This window comes from Lissotriton helveticus, chromosome 9, assembly GCF_964261635.1.
Source record: "Lissotriton helveticus chromosome 9, aLisHel1.1, whole genome shotgun sequence".
Lineage (NCBI taxonomy): Eukaryota > Metazoa > Chordata > Amphibia > Caudata > Salamandridae > Lissotriton > Lissotriton helveticus.
This window is the reverse complement of record NC_136070.1, coordinates 479,969,774-479,994,863: the sequence shown is the minus strand read 5'-3', so window position 1 is coordinate 479,994,863 and position 25,090 is coordinate 479,969,774. Positions and strand designations below refer to the sequence as shown.

The 25,090-nt window shown below is 44.2% G+C and overlaps 1 protein-coding gene across 1 annotated transcript in view; it reads left to right on the top strand.

The window, feature by feature from the left end:
* The first annotated feature begins 8,291 nt into the window (after nt 1-8,291).
* The window catches only part of PPP1R36 (protein phosphatase 1 regulatory subunit 36), a 433,561-nt gene continuing 416,762 nt past the window's right edge, over nt 8,292-25,090 (top strand). Inside the window, exon 1 of the mRNA XM_078660312.1 lies at nt 8,292-8,382. Within this exon, the coding sequence (XP_078516438.1) occupies nt 8,374-8,382 (9 nt within the window). The 5' untranslated portion in view covers nt 8,292-8,373. The remainder of the gene's footprint in view (nt 8,383-25,090) is intronic.

Genomic DNA, 25,090 nt, shown 5'->3' with positions numbered 1-25,090 from the left:
ATGAGCTGGGATCACTGCCTAAAGTATCGAAGGAAGTAAGAAACCTCGGAATGACCATTGACTCCAAGCTGTCGATGAATGCCCAAGTGGATAAACTAGCAAGATCAAGCTTTGCTACTATAAAAATGCTGCGACAAATTTTCCCTCATTTGGGATTTCCACACAAGGTCCAAGCTACCATTTCCCTTGTTCTGTACAAACTCAATTACGCCAATACCCTCTACCACGGATCACCTTTAACGACCATGAAAAGACTACAATGGATTCAGAACTCGGCTGCCAGAGTACTCTTGCATATCAAACCGCGAGACCACATCTCCCCTGCCTTGAAAGCCCTGCATTGGTTACAGGTTGCCAGAAGATCCCCGTTCAAGGTGCTTTGTATCACCCACAAAGCAATACATGGAATGAGACCGCTTTTCATCAGGAATAAAATCCCCAAACACATTCAACAAAGGAACATCCTCTCTAAAGGAGCATCTCGCCTCAAAATCCCACCATACAAGAAAAAAAACCATGGGTGGCACATCCTTCTCTGTTCAAGCAGCCAAACTATGGAATTCTTTACCCCCCAACATAAGGTCCACTGACAACCACCTTATCTTCAGAAAACTACTCAAGAATTGGCTCTTCCCCACATAAGCACCATACGCAAACAGAAATTTACAGCATATCCCTCTTTATACAAGCATTTTTTTTCCACTATAGATATGTACCTATCTTTGTGTATTACTTTGTATAAACATGTAAAATAATTATGTTGTTGAGAGAAAAAAATAATAATAATAAATAAATAAAAATCATCTTTGGTCTACATGTACATACTTCCATTGTGCATCTCTGTACCTTCCACGTACTTGGATCTGTGTGTCTGTTACTTTTCTCCTGAAAAAGCATATCCAATGCACTACCCTATTTCTCATCCTGTGCCTCTATCAATATCTTTAATCTACATATACTTACCTCCTTTATGTATCTATATACTTTCAATGTAATTATAGATCTATATATTTATCACTTTCTTCTAATTTAGCATTTCCAATGCACTACCCTAGTTCTCAGCCTATACTTCGCTCAATATATCTTCTAGCCCAACCTTTCAACTCATCTCAAACTTCTTCTACTACTCCTTCCAATGCACTACCCTATCTCTCATCCTATACATCTATCGATATATCCTCTACATCCACTCTCTAATTTATCCCAAACCCCATACCACTACTATGATTGCAAAAATAACCCTTTCTAGACTCTCTCCTACTCTACCCCTCCTTGCATCACCTGACACCTCTTTTACTATACCGATCCCCTAAAAAACCTTTCTAAACTCTTTCCTCTGAGTCCTCCCCTCCAAAACTCCTTTTTACTCATCCAAAAGCTACCTCCTATTGCTAAGACCGTACAAAAAAACCTCTTTTATCCCTCCACTATCCTTTTCAATCGAAATTAACAGACTAACTTGTTCACTTCTCAAATTCCATATTAAACTATACTAATACACTACCCAAATAACTGAATAACATATCCACTACTCAAATGACTTCATATTTTGTTACTATACTAATTTTCAACAGTAATCCTTTATGGGTTCTGGAGTGGCGTGCTACTCGCCAGAAAAGCGATTCAACACCCATCAGGGGTAACAAGTGCTATATGAATGCAGATCTTTCTTCCCCTTCTATTCCTCCGCTATCCTTCTCACTCCAAGTAACTGACTAATATCCACTACTGAAATTACTTCATATTTCACCATATTAATTCACCACTAATCCTTTGTAGGCTTCCTGAATAGCGTGCGTCAACAAGCGCTATATAAATACAAACCTTTGTCCTCCTCTATCCTTCTGCTATCCTTCCAAATCCAAATAACTGACTAACCTATCCACCACTTAAAATGTACTTGCATGTTTCACTATACAAATTCAACACTAATCCGCTATGGGTCCCGGAGTAGCGTGCTACTCGCCGAAAAAGCGCTTCGACGCCTCGTCAGGGGTAGTAAGCACTATATAAATGCAATTACAATACAATTACAATTACATTCCCATAAATCGTTAGTTAAGACGTCCTTGGTCTCGTCTCCTTTCCCCATGAGAACCCTCCACCCATCTTGTAATCGTGTTTCCTCCGTAACAGTTGCCGCATCACATACCTTGCTATCTACTAAGAACAAAGACACTTTCTCTCTCACTAATGAAGGCTTGTCCATGTACAGTGGGTACACAAAATGCATACAACATTTCTACTGCAAAATAAAATACGAAGTTAAACTGAAACATGAGCTTGAATCTAGTTACATCCAAAGCCCACAAGTTAGGCTAACCTAACAAGAGCACGGGTTACGTTTTGTGCACTTCTCTACACACAAATAAATCAAACTCATCAATGTGTTCTTTAGTAATTAATACAGTGATAACATGATTATTCATTTAGTAAACATATCATTATATCACTTATCCATGAGCAAGTTGAAAGCATTTTTCATTAAATATTAATACGCAAGCACCACAATTCGGACGGTTACATCTCGAAATACACATACAAATTGACTTAGTTGCAAGGATAATTTGAATATGCAATACCCCCACTTTCATTAATAACATTTGTCACACTGAATATATGGGAGTGCGGACTACATGTGATTATAAAACACTCCTAACACATCTCTCAGTGTGGAGTCATTTTTACACTACTCCAGATTTTACAGGCCTAGGGGCTTAATTTCATGTTGTGTGTTAATAGGAATCATGGGAAATCTTTTTTCATGCGAGTTACTTTTTCTCCATGAATACTTCTTGTACTAATTATTTTGATAAAGGACAAAGAATGTACCACAAAACAAATACACAACACTGCTATTTGACACATGATTAATGTCTACAGACCTTTTAGGTTTCGCCTGTCGAAAGCTGCGCAGCAGCCTTTCGCGCAGGGCGAAATCTTATGTTAGAACAGTGTGGCCTTAGTTCCGCCTCTCTCTTCCATTGGCTAGCTCCATAAATGGAGGCTAGCCATTGGAAGAGAGACCTGTCCGTCATTTACCGAGGCGATTGGTGGGCGTTCCGCCGATTTTTTTCCCTTTCCGCCCCTTTTAAAACGTCATGCGGCTGTGGGCGTGTGTTCGCCCCCCCCCGTGATGTTTTCGTCTTTTTCAAAGTGCCTTTAGCGGGAGTGGTCGGCGAGATTAAAGTTTCCAGGAAGTTGTTGTTTTGATCATTTCATCGTGGCTCGCCAGATGAGTCCCGTTTGAACTGTTTGTGGTCTCGTGGTGTTCTTAAATCCTGCCTGTGTTCTTGGAAGCCGTGGCGATGGGGCTCGCCCGGCCTCTAACGGAAAACCGTGCAGGCATATGATCCCAGGCCGCCTGGGTGCTGGCCGAGTAGCTTTTAAAGGGGCCGCTGCCGTGAAATGCTTAAAAGCGACTAGCTAGGTCGGTTATAGCACATGGGAGGGGTGCATCCGGTTTTCTGCTGGCAGCCTTAGCCACCAGAATATGCCATTCAGACGCACAACACCTAATCGAACTCGTAATTTCGTAGCATATAGCATGCTCCCTCCCGTCCTACAGCCTGCGAGCCGAGCCGTATAAGCAAAATTGACTGAACAGGACATTTCAACGGCCGCTGCCTGCACCAGTGATCATTGCAACTGAGTACTACGTGCATGTCATGTCATGATAGAAATGCAAGTACGGTGGTGTGAAGAACTGTCGCCATGTTGCGATCGTCCGACAGCGCTGGAGCTCCAAGACCACACTACCTCATACGGCCCTCGTGTTTACCTGGCAGGCTGTGGGCAGTGCCAAGGCGCCCTTTTCGTGTATGTGTGACGTGAACACCTAAAGATATAGAGCTAAACTAAAAACATGGTGGTTATTGGCTAAAACACAGAAACAAAATACATTTGAAAGAATAGGCATGGATGATGGGGGGGATTATTCATCTGTAGACTGGGCAGATGGGTGCAATGGTGCGTCCGGGTCAGGGGGCACTGGGCCGCAGCGGACGGCGTGGACGGGGCGCCGGTGAATGTTTGTTTGTACACACCGCTGCCAGTGCCTGGAGGCCAGGTGCGCTGTGGCAGCGGTGACTGGTGCGGTGTGTTCTCTCCAGGCAGGTGCGCTCTCCCGGCTATTCATTCTCCTCCCGCCCTGGCGAGAGCAGCTAAAGCGCCCCGTCTCCCTCAGAGGACCCTGGAGCGCCCACTAGACACCCCCTTAACTTGTAGCGCTCTCAATAGCCTCTACACTGTTTCTGGGCACCCCCACTCCCTGGCAGATCTTGGTGCTTTCCTTTCTTACCCGATCACACAGCTAGCCAGCCCACCAAATTGTTCTGGCCGGAGGGGGTGAATGGGAGGGTTCCTCGCGGAGGTCAAATGCTTTCCAAACCGTCCTCGTGCAATGAGCCTCTCCGCCCGGTCAGCACCCTGCGGTTTGCCATCCAAGTTTTCCGGTCCCGCTGCATTGCCTGCTTGGATGAGGGTCCTGCTTTTATTTTGGCTTTGCACTAGCCCCTCTTTCCCAATGGCGCAACCCCCTCAATGCCGCTCCCCCGTGTCTCCGTTGTCCGCTGCTATCCTTCTCTTCAAATAACATAAAACCGAGCCCCTGGTACCCGCTGCTCGATAGGAGCTCCCACTCTTTCATTGCTGAGAGCGCCCCCCCATTAAAAGTGTATGCAGCCCAACAGCAACCGCCCTCCGTCACTGCCGGACCCTTGGCAGTCCTGCAGCTCCCGTCAGCTTATTTCCAGGTCCTTTTCGAAGGCCCCCCTGCCCTACAGCACATCCACTATGGGCCGTTCGAGATCTCTGGGCTGTGTCAGTACTGTTACCGTGTTTGGAGTTCAGAGCTTAATACCGAACTGTTGTCGTTTAATAATACTATCAATAATACTCCTCTATCCTGAAGCACCCCCTGCCGTTCGTTTTCTGGCCTCGTCCACTCGAGTCTGATGAAACACTTTATCGACCCGAGCCTACAGTTCTATCCGAGCGCCTCAACCCAGGTCACCTCGCACTGCCCCGCCACCATTTTTAAGACATCCTTCTTATGTTTAAACCCCGGCAGTGTAATCTATATAGAGTCTGTAGGAGTGCAAAGAATGTGTTTGGGGGAGAATTCTTCTGAAGTTGGGCGCCGGGTGCTAATGGAAGTCACTGTTAGCGCATTCCTCTGTGGCTGGCCAGCGCCTCTTGCATCTGAACATAGCGCCTGGATGCCGTGACAAATGATTACGTGTTGTTAACAGCTGCTTCGAGTAGTGACAGGACCACATTTAGATCAATGGGAATATTCGAATCTGCCCATACCGCCAGTAGTAATTACTAAGCGCACCTACAGGGGAGGGCCAATTATATGGAAATCAGTCCTCGCCCTGCCGCAAAAGGAGGAGAAGAGCCCGGGCTGCCCAGCCATGCCCAATCAGTACAGGAACTCGCCACCCTGACGGGCTTCAATCTTCAACGGGCCTCCTCGGCGAGGAGCTAAAACCTCGAGCTGTTTAGTCAGAAGCCCTACGTGGGAGCGTATCCTTGACGCAGGCGGAGAAAGCGCTCTTTGACCAAGCCTGTAGCGAAATATTCAGTCCCAGCTGTCAGGGGGAAACATCAATCCACCTACCCACCCACGGAAGCCATGCAAGAGCCCCTCCCTCTGAACACGTCTCCGTTTTGAAATCTTGCCTCGCTCACAGAATAGGGCCCAGCATGTGCAGCTGGCCGGCAGCCACAAACACAGGATACAGCATTTGTGTAGCAGCGGGAGCTTTTCTCGCATGCAGATTTCAGCAAACAGACAAAAGCACCACGTACAAGAAGTAACTCACCACCACCACCACCACCACCTTATACCGTGCAATGCTGCCAGCCTCCACCCCACTTCCCGCCCCAAGCCTCACAAAGCCCCAGAAACCTCCCGGATCGCCTTGGCCTCTGGGCTGCCCCTGCATAATCGCCCCTACCTCATGCGCCCCAGAGCAGCACCTTCAACAAGCGTTCTCTGAGGGTTTTCTATTTTTATTTATAAAATGAATGGACCCTGACACCCAAGACATCTCCCGGACCACAGATGGATCTTGAGGCTTATTTAAAACATCTGGGGAGCTCGAACCCAGATACAGCAGCCCTTAACAACTTTTGGCCTCTGCCTCCACACCAGGCACCTGCTCACACTGCTGCACCCAGAACACATTCCTTGGAGCATCGACATCCTTCCCGCAAGCACTGCACTACGGGCATAAACCCCTGGTTGAACAACATGCGCTAGAACCAGCGCCACAGTGAGCCTGATCTCCTACCTGGACACTAGGCCCTGGATTCCAGTACCCTGGAACGCTGGTGCAACACCCTCCTTAAGAACCCATGACCTGCCCAGGACATCAGACTGGTGAGTACAAAACTGCATTATTAAGTTTTACCGACGTGGGATTGGTTTTCAGTCACTTTTTTCATTTCAGTATTAGAGGGGAAAGCCAGAGTTTGTTGCAGGCCTGTTATTGATGTTTTGTGATGGTGAGTTCTTTGATGTAAAATATCACTCTTCCTGAAAAAGTATATCGGCGTGGAGCAGAGAAAGGAACGAGAAACATGTCTATATAATCTGTATACGTTTGGTCGACTGTTGTGATGTGGGATTGTTGGAACATACCTTCCAGAAGCCATCGTCAAGCTGTTGAGATTACTATTTTTTCATGTGTCTGCCATCTGAACTGTTGGTACTCACTTCTGCCCTCGCTGTGGACAGTTGCTAACAGTGTAGACCAACCATGTCCTTTGATTGCCATCACATTCCATTGGTGCTCTGCACTCTTCAGTTATTTACACAGTCTGGCACAGGGACTTATCTTTGAGGTTCTAGTTTTAAAGGTCCCCAACAAAGTTGCTCTGAAAAGCTCATGCCTTATATTAAACCTTTTCAAGCCCTTTGGTTGTAAACGGTACAGCAGCTTTGCGTTGATTTCTGATGGTTACTCTGTTAAAGAAGCTATTCGTTACTTTACATGTCAGGTTTTCCACAGGGATATGTATTGAAAGTAACCATTGTTAATATTTTTCTTCATTAAATAATTTGACAGGTTGGATTTTTCTACCTCATTGTTTGCACCACTAAGAGAAATGTCATAAATGGGCTGTATTTAGAGTGTGTTTCTGTTCTCTTGTTGACAGTCATTAAAATGAGTAATGAGACTTCTTAGCTCAGCTGTCTTTTGAAGGCAAATGATCCTTCGTGGTTTACCCCGGACAGCATGAATCCTCTGTGTCATGTGGTTAGCCTCACTTCTCCACTTGTTAGTCTAAGGTCTCTACTTCTGCTGATGGTCTTAAGAACGTAATACAGATGCTTTAAGGCACAACCATGAGAATGAATTGTGTCTTTTGTATGTAGGAAAAACCTTTACTATTGGATAAGTAATAAATACAATTATACAATCCAAACACAAACAACCCAGGGCAGTTTTGTCATTGTGACATGATCCTGACCTGACCGGCTGGCTGTGTGTGTGTGCGGCTGGCTGTGTGTGTGTGTGCGGCTGGCTGTGTGTGTGTGTGCGGCTGGCTGTGTGTGTGTGTGTGTGGCTGGCTGTGTGTGTGTGTGTGTGTGTGCGGCTGGCTGTGTGTGTGTGTGCGGCTGGCTGTGTGTGTGTGTGCGGCTGGATGTCTGTGTGTGTGCGGCTGGCTGTGTGAGTGTGCGTGGCTGGCTTTGTGTGTGCGTGGCTGGCTGTGTGTGTGTGTGTGTGTGTGCGGCTGGCTGTGTGTGCGGCTGGCTCTGTGTGTGTGTGTGTGCCTTTGTGTGTGTGTGCCTCTGTGTGTGTGTGTGTGGCTCTGTGTGTATGTGTGGGTGCAAATGCAATAGGTCTCACATTTGCGAGAGATTAAGCTAATGGCAATGTAAATGACAATGCCATTTATTTATCTGTTTTCAAAACCAACACATACATACAAATTTTGTCATTTACAATGCCAATAGTCTAACTTTTCCAAAGGCGAAACCATTGCATTGTAAATGCTTGTTTATTATTGCGGCTCCAAGGAGTGTGATTTCTGATATTTATGTTTCCCTCGTCTTCATTGCTTGAGTTTGCTCGCTAAAAAGTGTCACTCATAGTCGCTGAATGTCACTAAAATTACATTGAAATTATGAAAATGTCACACTTAAGCAATCTGAAACAATGACGTATATGGCTTTGCTATAGATACATTTGGCACACACACATTCTAAGATGGCCGCCTTGTTCACGTACATTTTAAAGCGATCCGTTTACACCCTTGCCCTGAATCAGTAGCAGTGAATGCTTATCAGTTGCTATGCCAACCACCGAACTCTCAGTAAAGAAAGGCTGAGAGTTCTTGTTTTTCGTCGGCATCTCGGCAATGGAAACGGTAAGTGTTTGAACCTCCTACACTGCCCAATGTCTCACCCTCGCCCAGTCACAGTGATAGAGTTGGCACCTTCACAGCACACGCGACTGTATATTTTGTGAAAACTCGTACACAGAAGTCATCACATGAGGCTGCTTCTAATCAAAGCGGAGGAGTAAAATGTATGTACCTGGTGATTCGCGCATGAACATACCATTTTATTCGACCACACGACGCTCGCAAAGGTTTATAAAGCAAAGTTCCTTTGCTTAATGTCATTTTTCATTCCAGAGATAGAAATGCTTTGCCTTTGCGGGATCCTGACGTCACGTTCCACTGTGCTAACTACACTACTGTGGCCACGTTTTGTTTGAGGGGACGACAGGCTAAACTCGATTGGAAGTTGGAACGAAGTTTATTTCGCCCGTCTGTAAACCGCTGTATTCAATTTTACTTATAAACTATCTCAACGTTCTCGGATCTTAAATCAAGTTCAGCTAAGATCCCAATGAAAAGTTTCACACAGTGTATGGTGCTGAAACAATTTTCAATGTCTTCAAAATCAAAAAGAAGTATATTTGTTTAGTATTTGTAAGTGGTTCAATTTAGATAGTATTATTCCATTGAGTGATATTTTTAAGAAGCTGTAGTTTCTAAATATTAACTTAAAAACATTCATTAATCTTCCTCCTCCATCTACCAAGCCGTTGATCCCAGGTCTGTTATCCCTTCATTGTTGCATTCCCTCACCCCAAGATTTTGTTCATCTACCTCATGGAATTGTAATTGCATTTATATAGGGTATACTACCCCTGATGAGTTGTAGCACTTTATGGTGAGTAGCACGCTACTGTGGAACCCATGGTTAGTGGTTAATCCAGTGTTCAAGGCATACATGCATGCTACTGAGAGAAAGCAATACAAACTGTACACAGCGCTAACATCCCAATTGTACGTTGTACGTAATTCTTTTTATGGTCTGTGTGTTACATGCATTGTGATTATAAGTGACCCAGAGTAATGGGGCCTTCTGGGTTCTATTTGATATCCCTTGACCTGGCCTTTTTATATGCACAAGATGTAAGTGGGACTGTTATCCCAGACAGTGGAGGGGTATTGCTGGCATTCATGAGTTGGAGGGTGGGGGCCTAGACACTGAATCTCCTACAGAAATTGAAATGTACATTTTGCTAAAAGGAGCTATCGATCAGTCTTGCTGTAGCAGTTCCATTTTGTGGATGGAGGGGGTCTGTTAATTGTTAGACTGCATTTCTTGACCTGTTATCACTGTGGGAAGGATCCTTTAGAAGTTGGTCAACCTTTTTTCTCTTCCTGATCATTGTTTGAGTTGTTGTAGTTGATTGTCAGAATCAGAATGCTCACACTTCTTTGTGCCTCTGTTGTGAGTACTCCAGGCTGAAGACTACCCAACTGTGAGGAGCACCACTCCACACAAAGGCTATGCCTAGAGGAAAGCCTGGAGAGCATATAAAAGAACCACCCCAAAAAGGTTCTGTAGATCTAAAATGTAATCATGTTTATCTGTGCATTACTGTTTGAAATAGTAATTTGTTTAAACTGAAATATAAACGTATGTGTATAAGCACACATTATCTGAAGCCATCCTATTGTGCAAAATTTGGAACAGATTCTTTGGGCCTCTTTGCACTTTTCAATAATGTGTGTTTTTGCAAGGTGGTGAAGTGTTCTCTAGAATCATTTCATATTGCTCCCTGGCACCATCCGTTGATAGCTTATGTATCTATAAAAATTTAGAATCTTAGTTACCTCCAAACACAAGAATGAAATGGGTACACAATTAAAGGAGGTGCACAGTGAATCTACACCAGTCAAACATGGTATCAACTGTTTACAGGTGTAGAAAGTAGAAGATATAGTTGTGAATTGTTTGTCTTCAGCACCGCACACACATAGTTCAAAGGATTTCTTTATACTTGTAGCTAAAAATTATTTAAATATGACCTTCTCACACTGCAAAGACATCGACAAACACTGTTGTCAAAACTCTTCAATGGCCTCAGTGCCCAACAAATATTACTTCATGAACATGACCAAGAACGGTGCGGGGGGCGGCAATTGACTCCTTTAACACACCAGTTCCTCCTCGTACTTCAAGTAGGCCAATGCTGGCAAACAATGAACACAATTGCCCTAGTACCACAATTAATTCTGATCAACACGTTCAGCAGACACCAAAAACTCTGGCTCCAAAGGCAAGCCTCTTGTGAAGTGAACCACTGTGCACCCTGGACCCTCTGTTGGAATCCATCTTAGTCTAAGGGATTTGGTGTTTGTGAAACCTCCATACTGCACAACAGCACTCAGATGTTTCCAGGGAACATGTTTCCATCCTCCTGGACCGCTCAGCTGCCTTTGACACCGTCTCCCACCACACACTAGCCACCAGATTCCACGACGCCGGCATCCGCAGAAAGGCCCTTGACTGGATAAGCTCCTTTCTTACAGGCAGTACTCAGCGCGTCAGACTCCCACCCTACCTCTTGGAACCAACATAGACCAGATGTTGAGTGCCCCAGGGATCCTCCCTCAGCCCCACCCTCTATAACATCTACATGGTCCCCCTCGCAACCATCGTCGGAAACCACCTGCTCAACATCGTCTCCTACGCTGAAGACACCCAGCTAATCCTCTCCCTCACCAATCATCCCAACATCACCAGGCACAACTTCCAAGAAGGGATAAAAGCTGTTGCCACCTGGATGAAGAAGAGCTGCCTGAAATTCAACTCCGAGAAAACAGACGTCCTCATCCTTGGCACCACCTGGAGGCCCCCGCCCTTGAAAACATACCTACCCCGACGGTACACGCATGAAACCCTGGCATCATACTAGACTCATCACTCATGATGAACCACCAGTTCAACGCAGTATTCTCGGTCTGCTTCAACACCCTCCGCATACTCCGAAAAATTTTCAGATGGATCCCATCCAAATCCAGAAAAACCATCATGCACGCCTTCATTAGTAGTAGACTGGCATACAGCAACGTTCTCTATGCTGGAATCAACAAGAAACTACTTTGTAAACTCCAGACTGTCCAGAACACCGCAGCCAGACTGATCCTAGATATCCTCCATCACAACCACATCACCCAACACCTCCGAGATCTCCACTGGCTCCCCATCGAAAGAAGAATAACCTTCAACCTCCTCACTCACACATACAAGGCTCTCCACATCGGACCAGCATACCTGAAAAAACGCCTCTCCTTCCATGCACCCAAGAGACACCTCAGATCAGCTGACCTCTCTCTGGCCACCATCCCACACATCTACAAAACCAGAACCGGAGGAAAGTCCTTCGCCTACCTCGCAGCCAAGGTCTGGAACGACCTGCCCTACACCTCCGGCAAGTTCCTACACTGCTCCAGTTCAGGAAGGACATCAAGACCTTGCTCTTCCGAAGACCCCAGCACTCAATGGAGCCGCCCCCCCCCCCTTCTCCCCTAACGCCTTGAGACCTTCGCGGGTGAGTAGTTGCACATTATCAACTCCTGATTGATTGATCGATTGATTAGCATTCAAAATGCTCTACAGTGATATTCCTTTGTGCCTCCTAGCACCAGCAGAGGTGAGCATGGATTACTGCTAGGTAGAATGGACAGCAACTCTAGGATCATTGTCAGCTGGTGATCTCTGGCATGTGTCTGAAAGCTTTCACTCGTCCAATTAGCAGGGAGCTTATAGGAATGTATCATGCCCTCTTAAAGTCTTTTTCTTGTTTAAATGTGGCTCTTGTCAGCATGGCAACACAGTTGCAAAAGCCTATATCAACCTACAGCTGGGGTGAGTTATGTAACTCTAGCCTTTCAAGCATTTCAGATTGGGAGTCGGTGGAACATAATTTACTGGCCCTGCCTGCTACCCACATTCAAGGGGTGGAACATGTGGTAGTAGACTAAGCATGTCGTTTTCTCCATTCCACATTTTCATCTTAGTCCACCTTACATTCTTGTTAAGGTTTGGCTGTCTGCAACTATACCTGTTTGCCAGGAACAACGGTAATCATCTCTCTTGCTTTCTTTGCTGGTTTCAGAAGAGCGGGGCTTGGGGATCGATGCTGTGATCACTCATTGGGTCTCACTTCTTCTCTAAGCATTCCTCCTTTTGAGGCTCCTGACTGTACTTCCAGAATGGATCTTTCCACATGGCCCCTTCTCTCTTCAGTACTCATTTCTCAAAGGCTTCCTGTTAATTTATTAATCTGTCAGTGTGGTTGTTGAAACGAGGGATCTCGAGCATCTAGGTCTTTCCTCTCTAGCTGCTTCAGTTCAGATAACAAGTTGAGTCGCAGCTCAGAGATTCTACTGCCATCGGTGAGCTTCTTTTACATCCAGTTGCCTGGCTTTATCCTTGGATCTTAGTGAATGTGAACCTAAGTAGGGTTTGTACTTTCTTCAGAATGTGCCCCACCTTGGCCTAGCAGTCGCCACCCTTCCTGTCCAATGGGCAGAATTTAAGACTGTGAACTCCCCTGCAGGGAGCCTTTGTCATGATGTGGCACAGGATATGTTTAGAGTGTTTGGATGCTCTTGTGACAGAAGCCTCCCATCTCAGAGCGATGCACTATGTTAAACAGCTTAGTACAGGCAAGAAGAACTACATTCCCGATGAAGCCACAGGACTCTCCTAAGATATGCAATGGTGGCGGCCATCTGGAATGCTTAGAGTATAAGTCCATAGTTTCAGTGATAAGAAAAAGTTATACATAGTTGCTGCAGCTGGGATTTGCTGTCGGAAGTTAGAATTCCTGTGATCTTCTATCCCAGGAAGTTGATAAACGAACTCCTTGAAATCAGAGAAGTATTCTTGCAACACTTTTCAAAGGATATATATATATAGACTTGCTCTTTGTTTAATTTCATCTAGATTGTAAACCCTATTGTGCACCTTGTTTAATATCACCTTGAATTATCCAATATGATTATAAATGTATTATACTTGTTTGATTCACCAGAAGTCACCCACTAGAACTCTACTTTGCACTGTAATGCAATGTAGGCTCGAACTCCAAACCAGTGTTTCCACACTTCTGATAAAAACAGTCCACCACTTGTGTGACTGAGCCTATCACCCATGACAGGAAAGACCCCAAAGTTCAACATGGAAACATCAAGACTTTCCTTTCAAATTTACTCATTCTGGCTATGTTGATAGCTGCAGTATTTGGGCCCCTGCTCGGCCGGCATCCATCGAAAACTATCGGACCCAGACATTTCTGATAACTAGACATTGAGGGATGTACAGGGTGGTGTGATATGCATACATCTTACTACATATTCATATCCATAATTCCCTGTAAACAATTTGGCTAAAATCACATACCTTCCTCACATTTCTGTGAGGAAAAGCTCCAGAATCTGTGGGGATCAACAAAATTCCTACACCCAGCATTCCTTTTTTTTGTCAATAAAAATGGCACCCTACTTGTTTGGTTGGGCCCATCACCCCCAACAGGAACTGATCAAAATCTCAGCCATGTGAAGTCAATGTGGTGTCTGTGCGGTCTACACATTATTATGGTTTCGGTATATTCCTTTTATGTGTTTTGGGTCGAACCCCAGGTGTGGGGAGCTCACCGGATCATCAGGGTAAAAAGTGAGTAACAGAATGAGGTGCAGGGTTTGCCCCTTCTGGCCCTGAACTGCAACCCGCAATCCCAAGCACATCTTTCTGCCCCTTTGGGGAGAATGGAGAATTCACCACCAGTCCTCCTCTCCTAAGAGGCAGAAAATCCTCTATGCACCAGAAATTGGTGTCCAAAAAAAAAGGAATGGTGTGAGGCTTCAACCAGTCTTGAGGTTGGGTCTTAAACCCGGGCATCAGTTTCGTCAATTCAGCCACTGCATGGATATTTCCTTCTTTCTCCCATTTAACTCTAAAGAGCTATGCTTTGTGTTTAATTCTTTGAAGGGATAAATTAGTACACTGTCTTAAATAGTATACATTTCGCACATTAAAGCAAGCTAGAATATAAATCTTAATAAGTAAAAGTACAAAGTTAAAGAAGATGGTACTGTTTTCTACGTTGACATCACCAGCTTCTCCTGACATCTAAGGCAGATATTTGCAGGATAGACTCGGGCATATTTATGAGAGATTTGCGTCATGCTTCCTCCAAGCAACGTGGTACATGCGTGACACAAACCTCAAAATCATATTTTTAAAGCCACTTTGTCTGTGTATGGCTTAAAAAAATGGAGTAATGTAATGCAGTGATTTGCGCTGCATTGCATTACTCTTCGTAAGAGAGGCGTTGCATGGGCGTTGCGGTGGGTAATTGCATGGTTTGACGCATTTCCGGATTTACCAAACCTGGTAAACCTGGGAATGCGCCAATAATATACACCTCCCCAGTGGAGGTGTAATAAGGAGAAATATGTTTATTGCTCCTCTTTTCTTCCTCTATCAATGTGCGCTGCATTCTGCAGCACACATAGAGAGAGGGGAAAAAAGCTTCTCAGGATTGTTTTTGTGCACGAAGGTGCACCTCCCTGCACAAAAACAATCCTGTCTACAACTCGGGCACCCTTGCACCACGCTGCAAGGGTGCCTGCGTTGGCACTAGGCTGCCAAAAATGCTCCAGCGCAAGGAGAAAGGGCAGAAATACACCGTAATGGATGAATTTGGCACATTCCTGCCCTGCCGCAAAGGTCATAAATATGGCCCTTAGTTTCTCTTTGAAGGTAATTACAATTATAAGCAAAACATAGAGGACTCTCAGATACCACAGAGTTTAAAGTTATTCACTGAGACACAGGTACAGTGCTCCAGCTTTGCTGCAGAGCTACTTTCCATATATTTTCTGCCTTTGTTCCCTGAAAAGAAGTAGAAAAAGCCCCTGTCAGATTTTGAGGCATGCAACCTTCTCTTCTGTGCTTAGCAGTTTGCATTTAAAAAACTGCATTTGGGTGGGTGGAGCCTGGAGGCAACCTTGAGGTGCTCTGTCACTCCCGCTCTATTCCCTACTGAGTCCTTCTGCTGGTTGTTGTGTGCACTGTAATAAGTTGTGGAGAAGTTAGCTCAATGGTAAGACAGCAGGTTTTGTCTTTTATTCATGAGCACCTCTGATGGCTGTTTTAGGAGTAAGAGAACCCTTTCCTGCACCTAGTAATGATTCACGCAGGCGCCGAACACATGCCATGCATAATTTCTATACAAATCTTGTCAGATAGTACACTGGGACTAGGAGGTTGTTGACATTTGGATTGGAGGGATCCCACAGAAGCCAAGGGGATAGATCCCTTAACAACGCCCTCTGACTTTGTGGTGATCAGAAGCACCCAGACAGAGGAGAGTTAGCACAGGTCTGCACTTCCTTGGAGGAAGCGAGACAGATAGGATTTACCTGTGGTACATAATCTGTGTTTTGAAGCACCTTGCAACATGAGTATCAGATTCGTGTTAAGAACTAAGATAAAGATAAGGGCTTACCTAAGTTCATGTTCTGTTGGAAAGAGAATAGTGACGTGCCTTGTTGAGAGCAGTGCCTTCTGCTCACAGGAGTCACACTGGTGTCTTCGCACCAATGGAGTCCCAGAGGGGTCTCATATTGGGTAGAAGATGGTGCGAAATGGAGGTGGTTGCGGGCCTCCTGAAAATGGCATGGTGCATGGAATGTTAGACTTGGCTATTTTGTGCAATATCAAACGCCATGAGTTTCCCGCCAAGGGCGAAGTTGGAATACATAGACTACCTGGTCCAAGACGGTAGTCTTTCTAGTGAGTTATTAGAACTTTCGAATCTAAGATTTTTCAGACAAAGGCCCTTCTTATGAAGTCAGTTCCTGTTTAGGCATATAGCAAGAGCATTTGAAAGGGCGAAATTAATTGCAATGCATTCATCCCCCTATTTTTGTTGTGCTCTTTGCTCTCTAGCCTACACATTTTTTTTTTTATTGAAAAGAAAAGTTTTGTATATACAAGGTGCAGTATACAGGGGGTACAGTCACAAAAAGAGCGCCCCAGTGGGTGGGCAGAGACATAGCGAGAAGTCCCATCGACATTCTGGGCTGGTGGGGTTACATATTGTTCGTATGGTCGGTGATTGTTCTTGTCTTGGGCCCCTGACCGTCTCCCCCGGCGGCGAGAAAGGAAAGAAAGAGAGTAGAGGAGGAGAGATGTATGGCTGTGATGTTGATAGGAGCACAGTGCGCTCGGGAGGTTATGGAGTGACTAAGCGGCTAGTTGTCTACGGTGGCTTGAGTGAGGACAGATAGTTATCCAGGGAGAGCCACATTTCGCACTTAGTGTGGGTTTTGGGAGTATGGTTGGAGGTTATGGTGTCTGCTCCTCGTAGGAAGGTGACCCAGCCTAATTTTCCACTGCCTACACATTTTTGTCTGTGATTTTAATCAGCAGATTGGATTTTTCCCGTGGAATTATCCTTTTTCATCAGTTGTCTTTTGTTGCTTTTATTATGTTTTCTCAAGCAGTTTATATCAACTTTCTTGTGGATCTTCTGACTGTGGACCTGTATCTTGTTCAGCTCTTTTCTGTTTCTTGATGTCAGGGATGTTGGATGCATTGTTGATTTCACAAGCGCAGTCTACATCTTTCAATAACTGCATTGACTGTCATAGGTTTTTTCACCTGGGTGTGCTTTTCCTCTTATAACCAAAGGAGAAACCTGTCTCGAAGGGCTCTTGACCGACCTACTTCATTCCTTTACAATGTGGCTAACATCAAGCTAGCAAGCAGACCTCTATGGTCAAACCAGACGCCAACATAATGGATCAACATAGGGGCTCGCCTGTGTGCCAGCCATTGAGGAACATTTGGAAGGCCATAGAGAGATGATGGACTCTTTGTGGCACATTCCCACTCACTTGGGCAAAGTTGAAAAAGCAGTGTCTGCTGCGGAGTATGACAGAGTGCAACTGTGATGAATAACAGGTTAAGGAACTCACAAGGTTGCATATTTCATTTTTCAAGATAAGGTAGAGTTTCAGTAAGGGGTTGAAGGTGCTATGTTTCAATTTACGATTGATACTATTAAATGTTGGACAACATAAGAAGAGCTTCACGCTGCAAATAGTGGGCTATCCCTCCACTTCAGTTAATGTGTATACTACAGAGGTGACAAGAGGCACTTTTGCAGCACACCGACGTATATCCAATTGACCCAAAGCAGAGCCAGTGAAACATGTCTGTGCCTCTTGGAAGGAAAGAAAATCTAGAGTACCATCATGGTAACTTTAACAGATCCAAACTTTTATGCAATCATTCTGAGAAAAGCAGTTTCATTTGGTGGTGACAACATTTATTGAATCCCTCCACAGGGTTCAATTGTGATGTGGAACTTGAGTGGGTATACAGAGGTTTATTATATAGCCTTATAGCCGAGGACCATACTGGTTGTTAAAGGCCCTGAACCCAAATTATAGGTCTCAACTGCCGGTGAGGGCCTATAAGGAGCGTGAAGACCTTTAATAACTGGTGTAGCCCGAGGTGAAGAGCTGTAAGGCTATCAGAACATTCCACCCACAGAAGGTAGAAGTTTCTAAAGTAAAGAGAGAGAAAAAGAAAGACAAACATTGGGATGTTGGAGCCACAGGCCTAAACCAGCCATTATTAGCCACGGGTCAAACCATTCTCAGTATTCTAATCTGTTAATATTGTGTAGCATTTATGGATTTTCGTGCCCTATTTCTAGCTATAGTTTTATTTTTATTTAACTCATGCTATCGTGTTGTGCTGTTTTCGAGTTTTACACTATATTTCTACTGACAGTGCTCACCAATCAAGCGTATTGATAATTTAATTCATTTAATTCTTATACCCGAGCCTTATATGTACAACATATCTTCTACATAATTCTCTGCATATAGCGTTTTGTTATGCAAAGTATCTACCTTTTATCAAGAGGAGTGGAGTTCTGAAATGAAAATTCAACAAATCCCTTAATTGAAATGTTGCATGAACCATTCTAGTAAATGCTGAGTGCTCTGTTATTGCATCTCATAGGATAACAAAACACCAAATGGTCACTGCACCCTTCTAAGGTCATCAAGCCGAAGGAAAACAGTTCTCTTTACCCAGGCCCTCCATTATTGATCATCACCAATAATCAGCATTCTAGAATGTTCATTTTTTGATGATGCGTTCTTCTTTTTTGAGACATATTGCGACTTCATTCAGTTATTGATGGCCTTTTAAACTCTGAATAAATAAACAGACTCGTCTCGAGTCTCTTTCTTCTCAATCTTTCAAGCAGGTCAGGCCACAAGTTACAAAGTTAAAGGCCACTGTCTTGGTGTTAATCCAAGTCAGCTCAGCGAGTCCTCCAACAAGAAATATTGGTGGCCCCCAATACTGACGGTGCCTTAGACATTGGTGCCCATGTATACTGGCTTCTCACAAAAGACATTCCTTCAAGGGATAGGGGAAAGACGACAACAACAACACAGTGTAGTGGTTAGGTTTATCATATGCCTCATTGAGGCAAGGAACCGGTTGCAGTTGTCAACACACTATTTAAATAATTATGAGGGTCGAAACATAGGATTGGCACTGCCTGAGTCTTTATAAGAATGAGTCAGATCAAATCAAGACAACTTTCAAAAGACTTAAGAATTAAGATGAATATAGATGGCAAAAGGTTGTTAGTTACATAGTTAACAATAAATTGGACAGCAGTAAATTAAAATAATGCTAGAGGATCATCATACGGTCTACCTCGAAAAGTATGCAGCTAGAACCAAATATAGTGAAGCAGGAGGACTGACATAAAGTCTGTCTCTAAAACAATAGGCTAAACACTAAGCTTTATTCAAATGACAGTCTAGCTCAGAGTCTGCCTTCTAAGGAAGTCCAGAAAAAACATCAGCTTGTATAGAGTTTTTGACAGAAAAGCACACACATTCAGTAGTTAGATATGATGTAATTGGGTTAACCTAACAATGTTTCATCCCAGTAGACTAATACAAATTCAGAGACATACAATACAATTAATGAATGCCCCCCATAAAAGACTGGAAGAAAGGACTTTAAAAGTTACAATGACAGTAACATCCTGAGCATGGGTTCTTCTCGAGGAGTACAATTAATACAACAAACCAGACTGGGTTACAAAGTTTACAGTGAAAAGACGTGATACTCTGTGGTTTTCAGTATTTTGCTGTTTAATAATAATTTTATGGTATAAGGTTTGACAATAAGGAATTCAAGCCAACACTTGTTTTGCAACCTCTTAGGTTGTCACTTCATCAAGGCAAGTTGAAATTTTAAAATTCATGGAATAAGGTCATAGATACTGGGAGGAGGTTGGAGAATTAAACAACTCCAGTCTCCCTTTTTTAAGATCAGGTAGAGTTCTTTAATAATATTAGAAAGACATTATCGTAAGATCCATTGTTGAGGGTTCACACGCAGTTTCAGTATTTTGCGGCATGATAACCTCCGTGGACCGAATCAGGAGAAGTTGTTAATTTTCTTTGTTATAATATTAAAGAACGCTACCCGATCCCAAAATAGGGAGTAGGAACAAGTCCTACTGATTCCATTTGTCCATGAGTAAGCAGTGGCAAAGGGATACGTACAAATAAACAGATGTCGCTAACTGAAAGATTTCAACTGATATAAATATTTGACTGTCAGTTGAACACCTCACACCATTTGTAAATTTAATTTAACTTTACTTTCAAACCAAATTGCTTGTGTACCGGCACAGGCGTTATGCACTTGGTATGGAAGTGTGGTTTGCAATCCTCCCAGAACTGTTGTTGAAGTCTAGACGTTAGCCAAGGCAACAATCGGTGGCGCTGCTATCAGTAGTGTTGTAGGTGCAGGTGCACCACGTGCCGGGGAGCCTACTTCACCCCAATATGTCCATTTTTATGCAGAACAATGGGATTCGGCCATTGTCCCTTTCTTGCATCAAGGATCCTGGCAACCTCGTTATGGCTTTGGAAACGACATGGACCAATAACATTTGGCAAAGATGACAGAATACTGTGTTCTGAGACTTGTTAATCTCAAGCCTGAGAGGTGCCTGAGCTGGGCTCGAGCACTTCCTTTGTGACGCTCGAGCGCACTGGTGCGCTTACTTGTTTGTTCAGCAACTCGGCATCCTGGTGCGCGTTCGAAAGAGGATTTGTGGATCAAATGAGCCGCCGTACGCACGTAGCGTACGGCGGCCATTTTAATGGATTGGGAAATATATTATTTTATGTTTTGAAAGTAGGGCGGCCATATTTTGGGGACATTAATAGCGTCTGACTGAACGAAGTCAGTTTCAGTCAGACGCAGGTTAAAAGTTCGTGATGAATGGTCGGATATTGAAGAAGGAGTTTTTTTGGTTGATTTGAGAGGAGGAATTGGAATTTATTGAAGGTTTTGAATCGTTTTTAGGTTTCGGCTACCGTCCCACTGCGTGAGCAGTGGGTGGGCGGAGCCGAAATCTTATGTCTCTACATATGGGGTTTGGTCCCGCCTTGTCTTCCATTGGCTAGCTCCATAAATGGAGGCTAGCCATTGGAAGAGATTGGCTGTCAATCACGCTTTCCCCTGAAAACGCGATTCGGGGGCGTTTCTGTGTCTTTTTTTAAGTCCCGCCCTCTCCTCTTCCCATTGGCTGGAATTTTACCTTCCAGCCAATGGGAAGGGGAGAGCGCGAAAAACACGCCCCCGAATCTGCCGGCCAGGACACCCCCGTGACGTCATTCCCCGGGCCGCGCTGTGATTGGCTGCCGGCCCGGGACTGACTAAAAGAGATTTGGGAATATTCGTGTATCGATTGGGAAATCCAAGACCAATTGTATTTTATTAAAACACACGGGGAAACAATGACAGAGTGCAGCTTGCTTTATCCCTGTTCTAATACAACTACATCTGCAGCCCCCCTCCTCTCCATAAACGTAACTTGCTCGGGCTCTCCAGAATTGTAGTGGATTCGTCAAAAACGTGTCTCAAAAGCAGCATGGGTGCGTCGAAAGATCTACACACTCAGACGAGGTTTGTTCATTTGAAATGTTATCCGCATTCCTGAGCAAGGGATGCGGGTGCTTTCACACTCTGCAAGCTCAAGTAATGGAAACTTAAGAGACTGACTTCTGTATGTTGCTGCAAATCTGGGGTAAAAACTGCACGGAAGTCAAAACGTAAACACCATTCAAAATAATAAGTAAATGATGCCTTCGACTCGAGTACCGATGAGGGGGCCCCTGCAAATAGCAATACAAATGCATGTCTGTTGTTGGATCGATACAAGTAGAATCGCTACTAGCTAGGCCCTTTCTTTCTGAACTTGAATGCGAAAAAAGGTGTAGCTAAAAGACCATTTAGTAATGCAGGAAACTTTGAAAGAATTAGTATCCGTCAATGCCCATTTGAGTGCCTAATGGGCACGTTTGGGCTGGCGCTCACCCTCTCAGCTGATAATACAGGAACCCCTGTTCCTCGGCACAAAGCAGACGGAGAATCCGTCGGAAATGGGGAATCCGTCGGAAAGGTAAGATATCCAATCCATCTGTTTGAAGTAAGCGCATCGATAATGTACTAATACGTGCTTCAGCAAATAAAATAATGAGAAATTTCAAATGGCTGGTCAAGCCGATACACTGCTTACGAGTATGTACAACATCTGTCGCATCACCCAAACTGTTCCCGCTGAACTCGAAGCGGAGGTTCGAGGTGGTACTTTACAATGGCTTCTGTCCCATCTTCTCTTTCTTTTCGCTTTGTAACCTGCGTGGTTCCACACCACTTTTTGGGACTCCTATTTTGTTTCATGTTTACATGGCCTCGTACAGTTCTAAAAACGTCTTAGGGCTTTCAGTTCAAATATTGTGCCAATAATACGCAAAGTATCTTGCATTGCACTGAATCCAACAATGGCTTTCCGTAGGATAGGGCTCTTCAGTCTTGTTTGTTTTTCTCCCCTTTCTTAGCACATCTTGGGTCTAATTTGAAGGGAACGGGTGGGAGCAGCAAGGGTGTGGCCATTAAACAGAAAACGTATTTTTTCCCAAGAATCTGTAGCGCAGTAGACGTACCAGTGGAGCAGCGTGTTGTGTCTGCAAGGGGATTTCCAGATATAGTCTAGTCCAGCCCTCTCTTATAAGTGCCACCCCGAGTGCAAGTCATCACACTCTAGTTTGAGATGAAAACCGCTGGACTCGAGGCGCCCATCTCGAGTCCTGTCACAGTATATAATCGTTTTGTGCGGTGCAATTTGTATTTTATTAATTTTGTTTAGCACGCCGCCTTTCAGTCATATAACCTCGTGGTTCACTCGTGCATTTTTGTTTCCATTTCCCCTTTTGCTCGGTTGCAGACTTGCAGTGCAGGCTTCTCATTTGCAGTGGTTTGCTAAAGCAGCCCAGACCGCGGTTTCCTCGCAGGGGCCCTAGTGCAAGGAAAGGAATTGGCCCCCTGGCTGCTGTATGACGTATAAAATACGGCAATCCTCGGATTGGACAGGTCCTTCAGCACCCGGTGCCACTGAACCCGCTGCACTAGTGGAAGTTACGTTCCTCCGCCTGACACGGCCTGACATTTCCTGCTGCTGCTGGAGGAGGCTGGACAACCAGTTACCATGGCAACACCCTGACTCTATCCTGGCCTGACTGGGAGCCATGGTGGTTGCAGCTCCCTGGAGCTCTCACAACGTTGACAGAATCCAGTCCTACGGGTTAAAACTTTACCAGACCCAGCCCTGCAAGAGAGACTAGAAAATATTTTCGTTCAATGCAAATGAACAACTCTTCAGAAAAGGTATGTGGTTGCTGGGGGACCGATTTTCAATATCTTAACTCTGACGCATGGAAAATACCGACCGGAAAGAAAGCCGGGTTTGGGGGAGGGGGAGGGGGGTGGAGGTTGCGGTGGGTGTAGGGGTTTTCCTACCAAACACTCTTCTATTTTGTATCTTTTATAGCTTTTCAAGGTCATCAGGTCAGTTATTAGAAACACAGTATTCCAAAACTGCATTTTAATAATCTACCCCTATAGTTTTAAATAAGAACTCCTTTTTCAGTCAATAAAACGTTATTTGTTTTTTTACAACCATAAAGGTATACAATATCAGCATATCATTCAAATAAAAATAAGCATCTCCTTGCTTCGCAGTCACTTGTTTGAGTTGAGAGCAGGAGAGAGCTGTGTGCAGTTGAGACGCCCTATCTGCGCGGTACTCACTAATAACTCTGTCATTAAATCTGACAACAAATGTAAAGAGAGCAAAACTCCGTATATTGTCATCAATATAGTCTGAAAGTGGCACATTATTTAGGACTCGTCACTCGTTCCCTAAATTACGCAATGAGCCAGTCGTGACTTTTCAAACATTAACACTAAATTGCCCCAATTGAGGTTTTGTCAACAAAGCACTTGCACGAAGGCATGATTGGCAATAAAACCAACACTGACTCATTGTATTGTTATGAGCGGGGCCATTTACATATTGACTTTGGCAGGGGTTGCGCAATGGAGAGATAAGGTCTGTTTGGTCGTGACCACATGCCTCAGTTCAGTGTTTCCTTTTATTGGACATATGGAGCATATGTTTTCTGAACAAACCCGAGGCTCCCCACATCCCTTCCTGAACAATAAACAGCGCTGCCAATACAATTATTACATCCCTTGCCAATCGGGCAAACAAAAGCAAAATAAGCAATTCAACAGTGTTCCAGATAGGCATCTTTGTGCCAGGGGTCATAGCACACAGTCTGCACGAGGCAGTAAAGGGTGGTCTATAGTGGTACTAGGACCCCTCTCCAGGTTGCGTTGGCCCATTTTCCGAGCTGTTTCACTGGTCTTCTCATTGACTTGGTCAGGGATTGACGTCCACGTTGGTGAATTAGGTGAGGCTCTCTAAGCATGTTGAATTTCAGTTCATTAATTGCTATAAGCACTAGTTTTTGTTAGGCCTCGCATTTGCAAAAGATTAAGCTATTGACATTGTAAATGACAATGCCATTATTTATCTGTTTTAAAAACCAACACAAAAATAAACAATTTGTCATTTGCAATGCCAATAGCTCTAACTTTGTCAAAGGCGAAACCGTTGCATTGTAAATGCTTGTTTATTTTGAGATTGAGGTGGTATCAAAATTGAAAATTGGTTTGGTGATTTGTTTTAGTGTTGACTGGAATTTAATATTGTATAAATGGAGAACTTAGAGGGAAATATGGAAGAGAGAATGAAAAGTTATATGGAGAAAATGTTTGGCGAATTATCAGCCTCAATTGATAAAAAAATAGAGAATTCTTTGGAGAAAAGTATTAATAAAAGGGATAATACACACAAGTCTTGTGAGGAAGACAGTTTCTGGACTACCGAAGAGGTTGAGGTAGTTGCAGGAACGTCTGGAGGAAAATATAAGAAGAAAGTGAAAAAGAGGCATGTTTTGAAGGGAAAGCAGACAAAGGAAAATGAACGTTTAAGGTTCAAAAAGGGTTGGCTATAAAGGCCAGAGATGGCGTTATAAAGGCGCATAAGAGGAGACATAGTGCTGTTGCGTGTGACTCAAGTTCATCCAGTGGGGATGCTGAGTTGACCTGTAGTTCGAGTTTAGAGGAGTCTGATGTGGGCGAGGTACCTATTAAGAAAAGGAAATTAGATGAAGAGAGATTAAATTGGAAGCCGGTGATTTTGTGGATCCTCAGGGCGAAGAGATGTTCAACCCTTTGTTAATTCAACATCCACTGTCCCCACAATGTCTCCCGTTGAACATGTTGCCAGATACA